Source organism: Diospyros lotus, chromosome 9, assembly GCF_014633365.1.
Source record: "Diospyros lotus cultivar Yz01 chromosome 9, ASM1463336v1, whole genome shotgun sequence".
Lineage (NCBI taxonomy): Eukaryota > Viridiplantae > Streptophyta > Magnoliopsida > Ericales > Ebenaceae > Diospyros > Diospyros lotus.
This window is the reverse complement of record NC_068346.1, coordinates 37,724,820-37,738,687: the sequence shown is the minus strand read 5'-3', so window position 1 is coordinate 37,738,687 and position 13,868 is coordinate 37,724,820. Positions and strand designations below refer to the sequence as shown.

The window sequence follows — 13,868 nt, the reverse complement described above, 5'->3', positions numbered from 1 at the left end:
GTGTGACCTTTTAGTAAAGGAGACAATAAGAATGCGAACACCTCTAAGTAAATCCTTCTAAAAAACTAGATAGATTAGGGCTTAATAATGAGTCCTATCAATCCTGCTCTTCTCTTTCTCTCTCCTTCCTCGTGTATAAGACATACTTAAAAAGTATAATAACCTAAGTAGAAAACCTTAGGTATGAACCGAGTTCAAAGGAGAAATGAAAACTCATAGTTTGTATTGAATGTAGAACCTATATTTATACATGTACCATGCTAAGTTTCTGATCCTAATTTACAAGAGATAGGATATAATCCAAATTTGAATAGGTTACAAAGATAGATAAGATAAGATACAAATTAAACTAAGGTAGCATATCTCCTATATTTTTGAAACCTTCTTCTTCCTTATCTTCTTCATATTTAAGCACTGCTTATCTTATCTTTCTTCTATTCAAATAACCCCGTGTCTATCACTTCTACATCTTTATCATTAGCTGAATTACTCAGATTCTCCAACACCCCTCTTTAACCTGGTGAATAGATATCTCTCATTCACAGCTTGCTAACAAGTGATTCAAACCCTAGTCTTGACATGGCTTTTGTAAATACATCTACCTCTTGACTACCTGTAGGAATATAGGTTAGTTTTATTCCTCCTTGTTCAATTTCCCTTTGTATAAAACTTCTATCAATCCTGACATGCTTCATTCTGTCATGCTCGATGGGGTTATTAACCATAGTTACCTAATACATCCCTTTCCCCCGGGAACCACATTCCAATACGTGCGCACTAAAACGCGTTGTGTTTGCGTCTTGGAACGCCTGGGGACGCGTCCTAGTTCCTTTGTAATAAAGACTTAGATCTCTTATGTCCTCTTCTTCCTCTCTCTCTCTCTACACTAGTGTTGTCTTCTTCCTTCCTCTTTGCAACAGTTCATGGTCTTTGTTAAGAAGGTGAAGCAGTGACGAGGAAGATGAGGTTGTAGCAAGTTCCCCAATAGGATTTTCTCATCTCCAAACAGAGGCAAGTACTAATGAACAAAATAAAATAAAGGCAAGTTTTATTTTGGGAGAATTTGTATTTTAACATGTGTACATATATATATAAATATTTTTAATTAATTTTATAATATTATATAATAATTAAATATAAAACTAATTATTATGACAACTAAGCATTAAATAGCTGAAACATTTTATTGGGACTCCACATTGCCATTGTACTTTCTTAAATCTTTTGACTTTATAACTATCTCATCCTCATTGGAGGATATGCTAGGCAGAGAAAATAATAACACGTGGTCTCCTTAACCTCCTCCAATGAGGAGGTGTCACATAACTGATGCACAACATCATTAGTCACAACTCCTAGCATTATTCTTATATTAACATCTATTTGTTAGGTATTTTTATCATTATTAATATATTTAACATATTTTTCTTACCTAATTTATATAGTCAAAAAATCTAAAATATTTTTTTTTCAAAAATTTATATATTTAATAGGCATTCCACTTCAGCGCACCACAACGTACCATGACCTAAAGTGGTGAACCGATGAAGCCTACCCCTCACGTACCGCGTCCCGAGAAAAATGGCCTGCCATGTCCCCGTACCGTGTTCCACGAACTATGTAACTATGTTATTAACAATGCTTATAAATAACTTGCTGTCACTATAAAGCTTTGTTGGTAAGGTCAGGGGCAATTGTAGGTCTTCCATTAGTCGAGCCAACCAAATTAACTTGCAAATGTCTGGAGCAATTGCCCTAAACTTTGCTTTTACACTACTATGTGCCACAACTGATTATTTCTTACTCCTCCAAGTGACTAGGTTTCCCTACAGTTTAGTATAAAAGCCCGATGTTGATTGGTTGTCCATCACAGATTCTGCCCATTTAGCATCGGTATACCCTTTAATCCCTCTAGCACCATTCTTTTGGAATAATAATCTCTTACCTGGTGTTAGCTTTAGGTACCTCAAAATGTGATAAACTGCAGCTAAATGTTATTGAGTAGGTGAGTGCATGAATTGGCTCACAATACTGACAACATAGGCAATATCTGGGTGAGTGAGAAAAAGATAGATCAACCTCTCAACCAACCTTTGATATCTCCCTTTATCAATTGAAGGATCACTATCATTTATTCGATATTTCCAGTTTCTTTCAAAAGGTCTATACATTAGCTTGAACCCTAGCATCCTTGTATCTTTTAGGAGATCAAGAGTATATTTTCTTTGTGAGATTAGAATACCTTGTTTGCTCTTGGCCACTTCCATTCCTAGAAAGTATTTCATGGTCCCTAACTCTTTAACCTGAAATTCATTCCTTAATCTCTATTTCAGTGCAACAATTTCTTAAATATCATCATCGATAATAATTATATCATCTACATATACAATTAAAATGGATCTTTTGCCATTAACTACATGCTTAGTAAATAGTGTATGATCAGTTTTACCTTGTTTGTACCCAAACTTTGTAAGGGTAGAGCTAAATTTCTTAAAACATGCTCCTGGGAATTGTTTTAATCTATAGAGAGATCAATATAGTTTACATACCTTGCCGAATCTTTTTTCTTTCTCAAATCTGGGTGGAATCTTCATATAAACTTTTTCTTCCAATTCCCCATTTAGGAAAGAATTTTTGATATCAAGATGAAATAATTCCCAATCTAGATTCACAACAAGAGACATCAACACCCTTATGGAATTTAATTTTGGTACAAGAGCAAAAGTCTTTTCATAGTCTATCCCATAGGCTTGAGAGTACCATTGGGCCACCAATCTTGCTTTGTACATGTCTATGCTCCCATCTAACTTGTATTTGACAGTAAAAATCCATTTGCATTCTACAATTTTCTCGTCCTTAGGATATTCTGCAATATCCCATGTGTGGTTGCCAATAAGGGCCTTTATCTCCTCTATAACAACTTCCTTCCACTTTGGATCATTCAAAGACTCCTGAATATTTTGTGGAACAGCCACTCCATCAACGGTTGTGGTAAAGGCCCTGAATTGAGAAGACAATCTAGAGTATGTTAAGTAATTAGAGATGAGAAACTTGACACGACCTTACCCCTTTCAAATAGCAATAGAAATGCCCAGATCACTGTTAGCTCCAGTGTGTTCCTCCCTTGTTGGACCATTCTTTGGTTCTAATAATTAGCTGAGTTGAGGAGTAGAATATTTGGGTCTTCTAGAGTAAACCTTTGTGGGTTTTTCTAAATATAATCCTCCTCCTATACTAGTCATCACTGGCTCAGCTGGTTGAAGGGGTTGGTGGATTGGTGAAGGCTTAGGAGAGGTAGTGGAGTCAGTGTTGGATGATTCAGGCTGTTCAAACATTGCTGCTTAGGGGTGATCAATTGTAGCAGTTTGGATCATATCAATATTTGAAGAAGGTGAAACAATAGGGAGAGAAATAGTCATTGATACTGTAGGATCCCAATTGCTTTCTTCCCTTTGGTAATAGGTACTTAAGTAATAGAATTCATTTTCAACAAATATTACATCACAAGAAACAAAAAACTTTTGTGAGAGGGGACATCAACATTTGTATCCTTTTTTAGTAGGAGAATAGGCAATGGAAATGCATTTGAGGGCCTTTGGTTCAAGTTTGTGACGATTAGGACTGGTTTGATGGACATACACAATGCAACAAAAGACTTTAGGGGAGAGAGAGCTTAAGATTTGAACATGAGGCAAAATGGATGTGAGATTGTGCGAGGGAGTCTGATAGCTAAGGACTTTGGTAGGTAGCTGATTAATCAAGTAAGAGGCTGTTAGAACAACTTCTCCCCAATACCTATTAGGGATGGAACTAGTAAACATTAAGGAGCGGGCCACTTCAAGTAAATGGCGATTTTTCCTCTCAACTGTCCTATTTTGCTAAGGAGTATAGGGGTAGGTGCTTTGATGAAAAATCCCATGAGTGGTGAGGTATTGAGTAAAAGGATAGGAAAAATACTCACGACCATTGTCTGTCCTAAGGATACAAATAGAGGACTGAAACACATTAAGAATTAGCTTGTAAAAGCTTTGAAAAATAGCATATACCTCAGATTTTTCTTTCATGAGATATACCCAACAAACCCTAGTGTGGTCATCAATGAAGGTGAGAAACCATTGGGCAGTAGACAAGCTTGGAATTCTTGCTAGTCCCCAAATGTCACTATGTATCAAGTAAAATGGTTTGGAAGGTGTGTAAGGATGAGCTTGATAAGTGTTGTGTGTTTGTTTGGCAAGAATACAATGTTCACACTAAAGCACTACTTTCTCTTTATTGATGAATAAATTTGGATAAAAATGTCTTAGATATGAAAAGCTTGGATGACCAAGGTGTTTGTGCCATAACAAAATTTCAAAATTAGAACTAACAATAAGGGAAAGCTTATGTGGTGACTGATTAGGAGGAGCCTTGTTTTCTGAAACCCAATAAAGCCCATCATTTTCCTCAGCACTGTAAATCATCTTCCTGAAAATTGGTCTTGAAAAATACAATGAGAAGGAAGGAAGATTATAATGCAATCCATGTCCTTAGTTAACTTGCTAACTAACAGTAAATTACACTTCAAATTTGGCACATATAGGACAGATTTAAGTTGCAAACCAGATACGTAAACATTCCCTTGCCCCATAACTAAAGACGTAGTACCATCTGCCATTAAAGTTGTCAATTCCTTATCTCTAGGCTGAAATTGCTTAAATGTAGTTGTAGACCCAGTCATATGATCAGATGCATTGATGTCTACAATCCAACAACTTCCATTCATTTTTCTAGATAATAAGGAGTATTTTAGATTACCTTTTTGGGCCACAGATACTGAGGGATTGGTGGTTGAGGTATCTGAATCCTTTGTAAGACGAGTACCACTCAATAGCTTCTATAGAAACTCCACCTGTTTAGTAGTTAGATTCAAACTCATACCTTTTTCAGATGTATGAGCAATTCTTTTGTATAGGTTGGCCTTTCTTTCTTCCTTTTATTCCTTGGCTTTCAATTTGCTGGCTTCTCATGTAATTTCCAACAAGTCTCTTTTATGTGATAGGGCTTATTACAATGCTCACACCATTGTTTATCCCTAGGATTCTCTTCTCATTTGGTTTAGTAAATGGCAGAGCTTGCACTTGGTTCTGCTACTGTAAACATCACACGTTTTCTGCTTTCTACCCTTTCAACTTTTGCAAACACTTCCCGGAGGGATGGAAGTGGTTTGGTGCCAAGTAGGCGGCCACATACCTCATCTAAGTCAACATTGAGTCCTTGGAGGAAGTCAAAAATCCTTTATTTTTCTAGCATATTGCTATATTTTTGGCTATCAATAGAACACTCCCACTTTGGATCATAGAAAAGATCCATCTCTTGCCATAATTCCATTAAGATATTATAGTATTCAGTAACACCAAGATTACTTTGTTTAGTAGTTCGAATGGCAGATCTGATCTCAAAACATTGAGCTGTGTTTTCAAAATCAGAATATATGTCCTAGACAGCCTCCCACACTTCCTTAGTAGTTTTGTAGAAGAGATATGTTCGACCAATCTTTAGCTCCAGTGAGTTTATAAGCCAAGCCATGATTATTGAATTTTCTGCCTCCCATCTTTGATAGTTTATTGTATCCTTCAATGGAGTTGAAATAGCTCCTGATAGATAGCCAAACTTACCCTTGTCTTTAATTACCAACATAACAAATTGAAACCATTCCTGAAAATTTCTTCCATTTAATCTATGTTGAGTAATATGCAAGGTATGGCTATCAATTGATAAAGAAACATACATAATTGTTGTAGGTTGTGACTTTGGACTGAGAGAGGACTTTGCAATTATACGAATTGTATTCTCAGGGTTAGAGGCAGCCATGGTATCTGGATGTTCAGCTAGGTAGAATTGGGCTTGGATACCGTGAATAAAGTATAATAACCTAAGTCGAAAACCTTAGGTATGAACTGAGTTTAGAGGAGAAATGAAAACTCAAGTTTGTATTGAATGTAGGAATTATATTTATACATGTACCATGCTATGTTTCTGATCCTAATTTACGGGAGATAGGATACCATCCAAATTTGAATGGGTTACAAAGATAGATAGGATAAGATACAAATTAAACTAAGGTAGCATATCTCCTATAATTTCGGAAACTTCTTTTTCCTTATCTTCTTAAGATTTAAGGACTGCTTATCTTATCTTTCTTCTATTCAAACAGCCTCATCTCTATCACTTCCACATCTTTATCATTTGCTGAATTACTCGGATTCTCTAACACATACATTCATACATGCATATATATAGAGAGAGAGTTTTTATCTCCTAACTAACGTTGTTTAATTTATACTAAGTAATATGTGGTAACTTAAATATAGTGATGCGGGGCTTACCCTATCAAGTTGTTGTGTTTAAAGAATTAAATAGGTGGGTTTCACCACATCATTATATTTGAATTACCACATTAGCATTACTAAGTATAAATTAAACAATGTTACTTAGGAGATCAAAACTCTCTCTCTCTATATATATATATATGACATGGTAATGGTATATTGCTATTCTTACATGATTGGTGAAGTATATACGGAGTCATACCTGGATTTATGTAGCAAGGATGAAATCCAAGTTGGAAGATAACTAGCTTATAGGTAAAAACTACAAGTAAACTTTAACAACTGCGTGAATATATTTTATGCAGGTAAAATCACAATTGTTGTTGTCATGAAGAACTTCATTTTGAATTTCTTTTATTTTGAGGGGAAAAAAAAAGTGCCTGAAACACATGCATGGGTAGAAATTAAAGATTCTCGCCCGATACTTCATTGAAAATTGGGCTTGATTTTGTTTATGTTTAAACTAGTTGGACTGGAAACTGACTCTGCCATGGTTCTGTTCTCAAGTATGGAGCAGGTAATTGAGAGGCATAGTCGAGAGAATCTTGGGAAACTAAATGATCAACCTTCTCTGGAGCTTCAAGTAAGGTCCTATCTATTGTTAATTTTCATCTCTTTATAGTATATGGAGCCAGCCGGGATCCAATCTTAGTTTCATATTTAGCTAAATCTATCAAACAATGGAGAAAGTACAGCAACAAAGAAATTTCCAACATAAAATTAACTGTCATCATATCACTTTGAAAATTGAAAAGATTGAAAGACTGAGACAGTGAGATGCATTGGTTGGTAGGCCTGTTACTGAACTTCTTTACTAAGTGAAATATTTTCTTGTTGATGTTGACAGCAAGCCTTTGGTGTCTTAAATGCTAAACAACTTCTTACCCACGTCATCAAAAGAGAAACCCACCGTTGACCCATAATTAAATATACTTTGCATCGTACGTTCATATGATGCTGCAAGAATTCATGTTACTTTCCTGTATACATTTATATGATGCTGACATTTTGTGACAATAAGATCATAATGTAGCTTTATGCTTGAAAAAACAAATACACATGAGCGACAATGGCGGGCGTGAGGAATTCTATTTTATTATTGCATCAGCGTCCAAGACCAAGAATGATCCCACTGGGACAGTTACCTCGACCTAAATGTTTTATAATACATGAAATGGGTAATCGAACGATTTCATATATGCCGCCATTCGGTGATCTCTGATCAGAAAAGAAGATACCGAACAGTAGCGTTGCAGTCAAATTCTTGGTGTCTCTTGCAAGGAAATAATAATTATATTGTTCATCAGTACAAAAAGAATAACTGAAAGGTGATTGACGGCGGACGGGGGGAGAATGTAACCAAAGACAACAACCGAGGCCACCAAATACTACGGAATCCACTAACGAATGTAAGGTTAGAAATTATAGAGAAGTCAAGAAGACACTCAACTAATTCAGAAAATTTTTTATTCTACAAAACATAGCATCCCCTCAACTACTATAAGAAGGATTTTATATAGGCATGGAACATCCCTCCATGTATAGGAATTTGAACAAAATAGAGAAATAAATCGAATAGAATCCTTTGTTCAAGTAACTTGGAATTAGTTTACCCGATTAAGAAGAGGCTTAGTCCTTGAAGCTTGAAGCTTGATTTATTGATCTCATGAATAGGGTCAACAGTTTTCACAAATTTGTATAATCGGTCGACAGTTAAATATCATCTATCGACAGATTAGTACTTTTGGCCATTATAAAGAATAATGATTAGAATCTCAGGCACACGACAAAAATTCATTTAATTATCACATTTATGAATCATCATTCATAATTTGCTTCTAAAATATTCAAACTTTCCTTTGTCAAGGGGTTTTGTAAAAATATCGGCAATTTGATGATTTTTATCTATGAAATCAAGTTCTATATCACCTTTCTGCACATGATCTCTGATGAAGTGATGTTTAACCTCAATGTGCTTAGTTTGAGCATGGAATATAGGATTTTTGGTTAAGGCTATTGCACTTGTGTTATCACACTTTATGGGAATATTATGAAGCTTTATGCCATAGTCTTCTAATTGATGCTTTATCCATAAGATTTGAGCACAACAACTTCCAGCTACTACATATTCAGCTTTGGTGGAAGAGAGTGCGATGGTATTTTGCTTTCTACTTGACCACGATACTAGATAATAGCCTAGAAACTGGCATGAGCCACTAGTGCTTTTTCTATCAATTTTGCACCCATCATAGTCGACATCGGAATAAGCTTCAAGATAGAATTCATTTGACTTAGGGTAGAATAGTTCTAAATTAAATGACCCTTTTAAGTATCTAAAAATTCGTTTTACTGCTTTCAAATGAGACTTTTTAGGATCGGATTGAAATCTAGCACATAAGCAAACACTAAACATAATATCCGGCCTACTTGCGGTTAAATATAATAGAGACCCAATCATGCTTCTAAATAGCTTAATGTCTACTTTTTGTCCTATCTCATCTTTGTCTAGGTATACTAAACTGCTCATGGGAGTAGCTATAGGTTTGCTATCTTGAACATTGAATTTCTTAAGAAGATCCTTAATGTATTTTTATTGAGATATATAGATCCCTTCATCTTCTTGTCTAATTTGTAATCCAAGGAAATATTTCAATTCTCCCATCATACTCATTTCAAACTCCCCTTGCATTAGATTTGCAAAATTATCACATAAAGATTTATTAGTTGACCCAAAAATAATATCATCAACATCTATTTGAACTAATAAAATATCTTTGTCTTGTAATTTTATGAATAAGGTTGTATCTCTTTGCCCTCTTTTAAATTCTTTTTCAATAAGGAATTTGCTAAGCCTTTCAAACCAAGCTCTAGGGGCTTGTTTTAAACCATATAATGCTTTAGATAGTTTGAATACCTGATCCTCAAATTTTGGGTCTTCAAAACCCGAGGGTTGTTCTACATATACTTCCTCATTTATGTAACCATTTAGAAAGGCGCTCTTAACATCCATTTGATATAGTTTAAAATCTTTGTAACATGCAAATGACAATAGCATTCTTATGGCTTCAAGTCTAGCTACGGGGGCATAGGTTTCATCATAATCTATTCCTTCTTCTTGACTATATCCTTGAGCCACTAGCCTTGCTTTATTTCTTGTAACAATTCCATTTTCGTCCATTTTGTTTCTAAATACCCACTTTGTTCCTATAGTTGGATGATCTTTAGGTCGAGGCACCAATTTCCATACTTCATTTCTTTCAAATTGATTTAATTCTTCTTGCATAGCAATAATCCAATTTTCATCTTTTAAGGCATCCTTAATGTTTTTAGGTTCTATTTGAGATATAAAGGCAACATATTGGCATTCATTTCTAATAGATGCTCTTATCCTAATTCCTTTAGAAGGATCTCCTAAAATATCATTATTCTCTACATATTTTCTTTCTCTTGGAAATAATGGCTCTTTTTCTTCTTGAGATAAAATTTCTTCATTTTGACCTTGGCTATTTGAAGGTTGATCTAGAGAGAGTTTTCTAAGGTTTTGGCTTAATTCGTTTTCATCTTCTTCTTGAGTTTTTTGGACAAAAGAGTTTGTATCATCAACTTTTACTTGAATAGATTCTTCTATTGCTAATGTCTTTTTGTTGAAAACTCTATATGCCTTACTTAGTACTGAGTATCCTAAGAATATACCCTCATCACATTTTGAATCGAATTTTCCTAGGGCATCTTTATTATTTAGAATGAAACATTTGCTCCCAAAAATGTGGAAGTACGAGATATTAGGTTTTCTTCCTTTATATAATTCATATGGAGTTTTCTTTAAGATAGGTCTTATGGAAACTCTATTCAGAATATAGCAAGCTGTATTTATAGCTCCTGCCCAAAGATTTTTAAGGAGATTTTTGTCGCACAACATGGTCCTAGCCATTTCTTGTAAAGACCTATTTTTCCTTTCAACTACTCCATTTTGTTGAGGGGTTCTATCACAAGAAAAGTTATGTTCAATACCATTATTTTCACAAAAATATTTGAAGTATTCATTTTCAAATTCTCTTCCATGATCACTCCTAATCTTTGAAATACATATTCCCTTGTCTTTTTGAACTCTTTTGCAAAAGATTTTGAATTGTTTGAATGTTTCATTTTTGGATGCAAGGAATATTACCCAAGTAAATCTAGAGTAGTCATCTACAATTACAAGAGTATAGTGTTTACCTCCTAGGCTTTGAGTTCTCATTGGTCCAAAAAGATCTAAGTGAAGTAACATTAAAGGTCTAGATGTTGAGACTTCATTAGAAGGTTTGAAGGATATACTTATTTGCTTGCCTTTCATACATGCATCACAGATATGATCTCTTTCACATTTCAACTTAGGTAGCCCTTTAACAAGATCATGCTTAGATAATTTGTTTACAAGATTCATGCTAGCATGACCTAGTCTACTATGCCATAACCAAGTATTCTGAGATATGGAGGTTATTAGACATCTTTCTATACTAGATAAGGATAGGTCTAGGAAAATTATGTATACGTTATCAATTCTATTTCCTACAATCTTTAGTTCATTTGTTTTTAGACAAGATACTTCACATGCATAGGTGTTAAAACATACTTTATTTCCATTGTCACACAATTGACTTATACTGATTAAATTGTGTTTAAGACCATCTACCAAAGCAACATTTTCAAATATAAATTTTGGAAAACATATAGAGCCAATACCACGGATTTTACCTTTTGAGTTGTCACCATAAACAACATTACCTCCTTGTTTGTAGGTGATGTTGTTTAAGAGTCGTTCATCTCCGGTCATGTGTTTTGAGCAGCCACTTACTCCTCACAACATTTGTAGCAAGAGCAACCTGTCACATAAGCAATCAAGTTGCTTCCTTTGGTACCCAACCCTTTTTGGGTCCATTCATGTTAGTATACAACTCTATTTTTGGTACCCAAATTTGCTTATATCTATGTGGATTGTTTCTTATGAAACATTTTTTGATAGAGTGATTATGTCTCCCACAATAATAACATGTGATCCTATTCTTTGAAAAGAATGGTTTACGAAAATGATCTTTCGGTTTTTGACATGAAGCTTTTACAAAAATAGTTTTGCTTTGATTATCTAGACATGGATCAAAACTCAGTCCCTGTTTGTCTCCATAGCTTCTTTGAGCTCCTAGGATCATTTCAAGTTTCTTTTTCCCTTCAACAAGTTTTTCTAAAGATTCTTTTAAGTCAAGATTTTGTTTGATGAGAATTTCAATTTTACTTACTAGGTCCTTTTTCTCATTCATCCAAGAGACTTTTTCTTCTTGCAATATTCTTACTTAACTATCTAATGATTTAGATTTCTTCCTTAGAACATTGTACTTGAAACTAACTTCTTCAAACTCATTCATAATTTCATTTAATGCATCTTGTAGTTCTTCAAGGGTAAAATTCGAAGGTTTAGAGAGACTTACTTCTTCAATATTGGCCTTAAGACAAAGGTTGGCAACTTCTTCATGTTGATCTTCATCTTTCGAGGAGAAGTCATTCTCACTCCACACGGCTAAGGCTTTCTTCTTCCCTTTCCACTCATTTCTCTTCAAGGAAGGGCATTCAGATCTTACATGACCTGCTTTCTTACATTGATAACATTTAATTTCTTTAGTACCTTCTTCTTTTTGTTCATTATCTTTCTTAAAGCGCCCTTTTTGATTGAATTTTCGATTTCTCATGAATCTATTGAATCTCCTAGTAAACATTGCAAAGTGTTCGTCCTCACTATCTTGTGATTCTTGGTTGTTGGTTTCTACTTTAAAGGCTATATTTTTATTTTTCTTTGATTCATCTAAATCATTTCTTTTCATCAAAATCTCATGAGTCATTAGTGATCCTAACAAGGTATCAAAAGTTGTTGTGTCCATATCTTTGGCTTCCGTTATGGCGGTGACTTTTGGATCCCAATTTCTAGGAAGACTCCTCAAGACTTTTCTAACTTTTTTCTGCATTTGGATATGTTTTTCCTAGAGATTCTAAACTTGAAACTATATCATTGAACCTAGTAAACATATCTTTTATAGACTCATCATCCTTCATAGAAAATAATTCATAATCATGAACAAGCAAACTAATTTTTGTTTCTTTTACTTGCTTTGTACCTTCATGTGTTACCTCTAGTTTGTCCCATATTTCTTTGGCGGTCTTGCAAGTAGAGATACGGTTGAATTCTTCGGCACTTAGGGCACATATCAGTGCATTCATTGCTTTTGCATTGATTTTCGTATTTCTCCTTTCCTCTGCTGTCCAAGTCTCTATTTTCTCCATGTTGGCTAATGTGATTTGCTTCTTGATGGCTTGCATAAGAGGAGAATCCTGCATAAGATAGATTTGCATTCTTGCTTTCTAGTAGTTATAGTTAGTACCATCAAATAGAGGAGGACGAGTGGTACTTTGACCCTCGGAATGGGATGAACTAGCCAAATGAGCCATAGATGGATCTTGTCCCTAGGTTGTTAGACCTGTTTAAACTGGATGGGCACTTGGCTCTGATACCAATTGTTAGATTTGAATAATCAATGGCAAGTACCAAGAGGGGGGTGAATTGGTATATTTAAAAATTCTTTTGATAAAGAGAGGTGTTGACAATGAAGAGGTAAGAGACACAAACACAAAAGAACACAATGAGTTATAGTGGTTCGGCTTGACTAAGCCTAATCTACTACCTTAACTCCTCACTAAGGATTTTCAAACAAAATACTATAACTCTCCTATCACACGTGATAGGCCCTCTAGCACTAAGCTAGGAAGATACAAACCTCTTGCTTGAACAAGCAAGCCCTCTAAGAAAAACTAGGTGTTCCAAAACCTCTTACAAACAAAGTAAGCTCTTTAGCAATACAAGCTAGGATTATGTAAGATGTTGTAATATACGAGAGGATCTGAGAAACAATCTTCTCAGTTACAAGTTCTCTCAAAGATTAAGGCAAGGCATGAAAAAGAAAGGATTACACAAGATGAACACAATGCCTTAAAAAATAGAACAACTTTACCAATGAAGATTTTTGTACTTGGGAGCTTGTAGATTGATTTCTTGAACCACTTGTAGTCCCCAAATGACATATATATATATAGCCTCTTGAGAGCCCATGATTGAATCAAACCGTTGTTAGTGGAGAGAGCACTTGAGAGCAAAAGCTGAACTAGCCGTTATGTGTCTCTGCGAAGAAAACGGTCGATAGATTAGTAAAATTTAGAATTCTAGTCGACAGATCGTTTGAATCTGTCGACAGTTCCTTGGGTAAGCATTCTACCGATCGACAAATACATAGGCATCGGTCTACAGATGGCTTGATCGCATAAGAAGCATTAGGGATTTGCATTCTGCCGGTCGACAGATGCAAGAGCATCGGTCGACAGTTTCTTGTAAAGATATATGATCGGTCGACAGATGTTTGAACATCGGTCTATAGATGAAGCCATTCTCAGAAGACCTATACTACCAGTCGACAAATG

At 35.0% G+C, this 13,868-nt stretch overlaps 1 protein-coding gene across 5 annotated transcripts in view; it reads left to right on the top strand.

Annotated features, from left to right (window-relative positions):
- Positions 1-13,868, top strand: part of LOC127809902 (MADS-box protein JOINTLESS-like) — a 120,418-nt gene that overhangs the window by 53,393 nt on the left and 53,157 nt on the right. For all 5 annotated transcript variants that reach the window (XR_008025298.1, XR_008025297.1, XR_008025299.1 and 2 more), the window contains exon 3: positions 6,876-6,951. Coding sequence is in view for 2 of the 5 variants with exons in the window: in XM_052349072.1 (XP_052205032.1) it covers positions 6,876-6,951 (76 nt within the window). In the remaining 3 variants the exon portion in view is untranslated. The remainder of the gene's footprint in view (positions 1-6,875; positions 6,952-13,868) is intronic.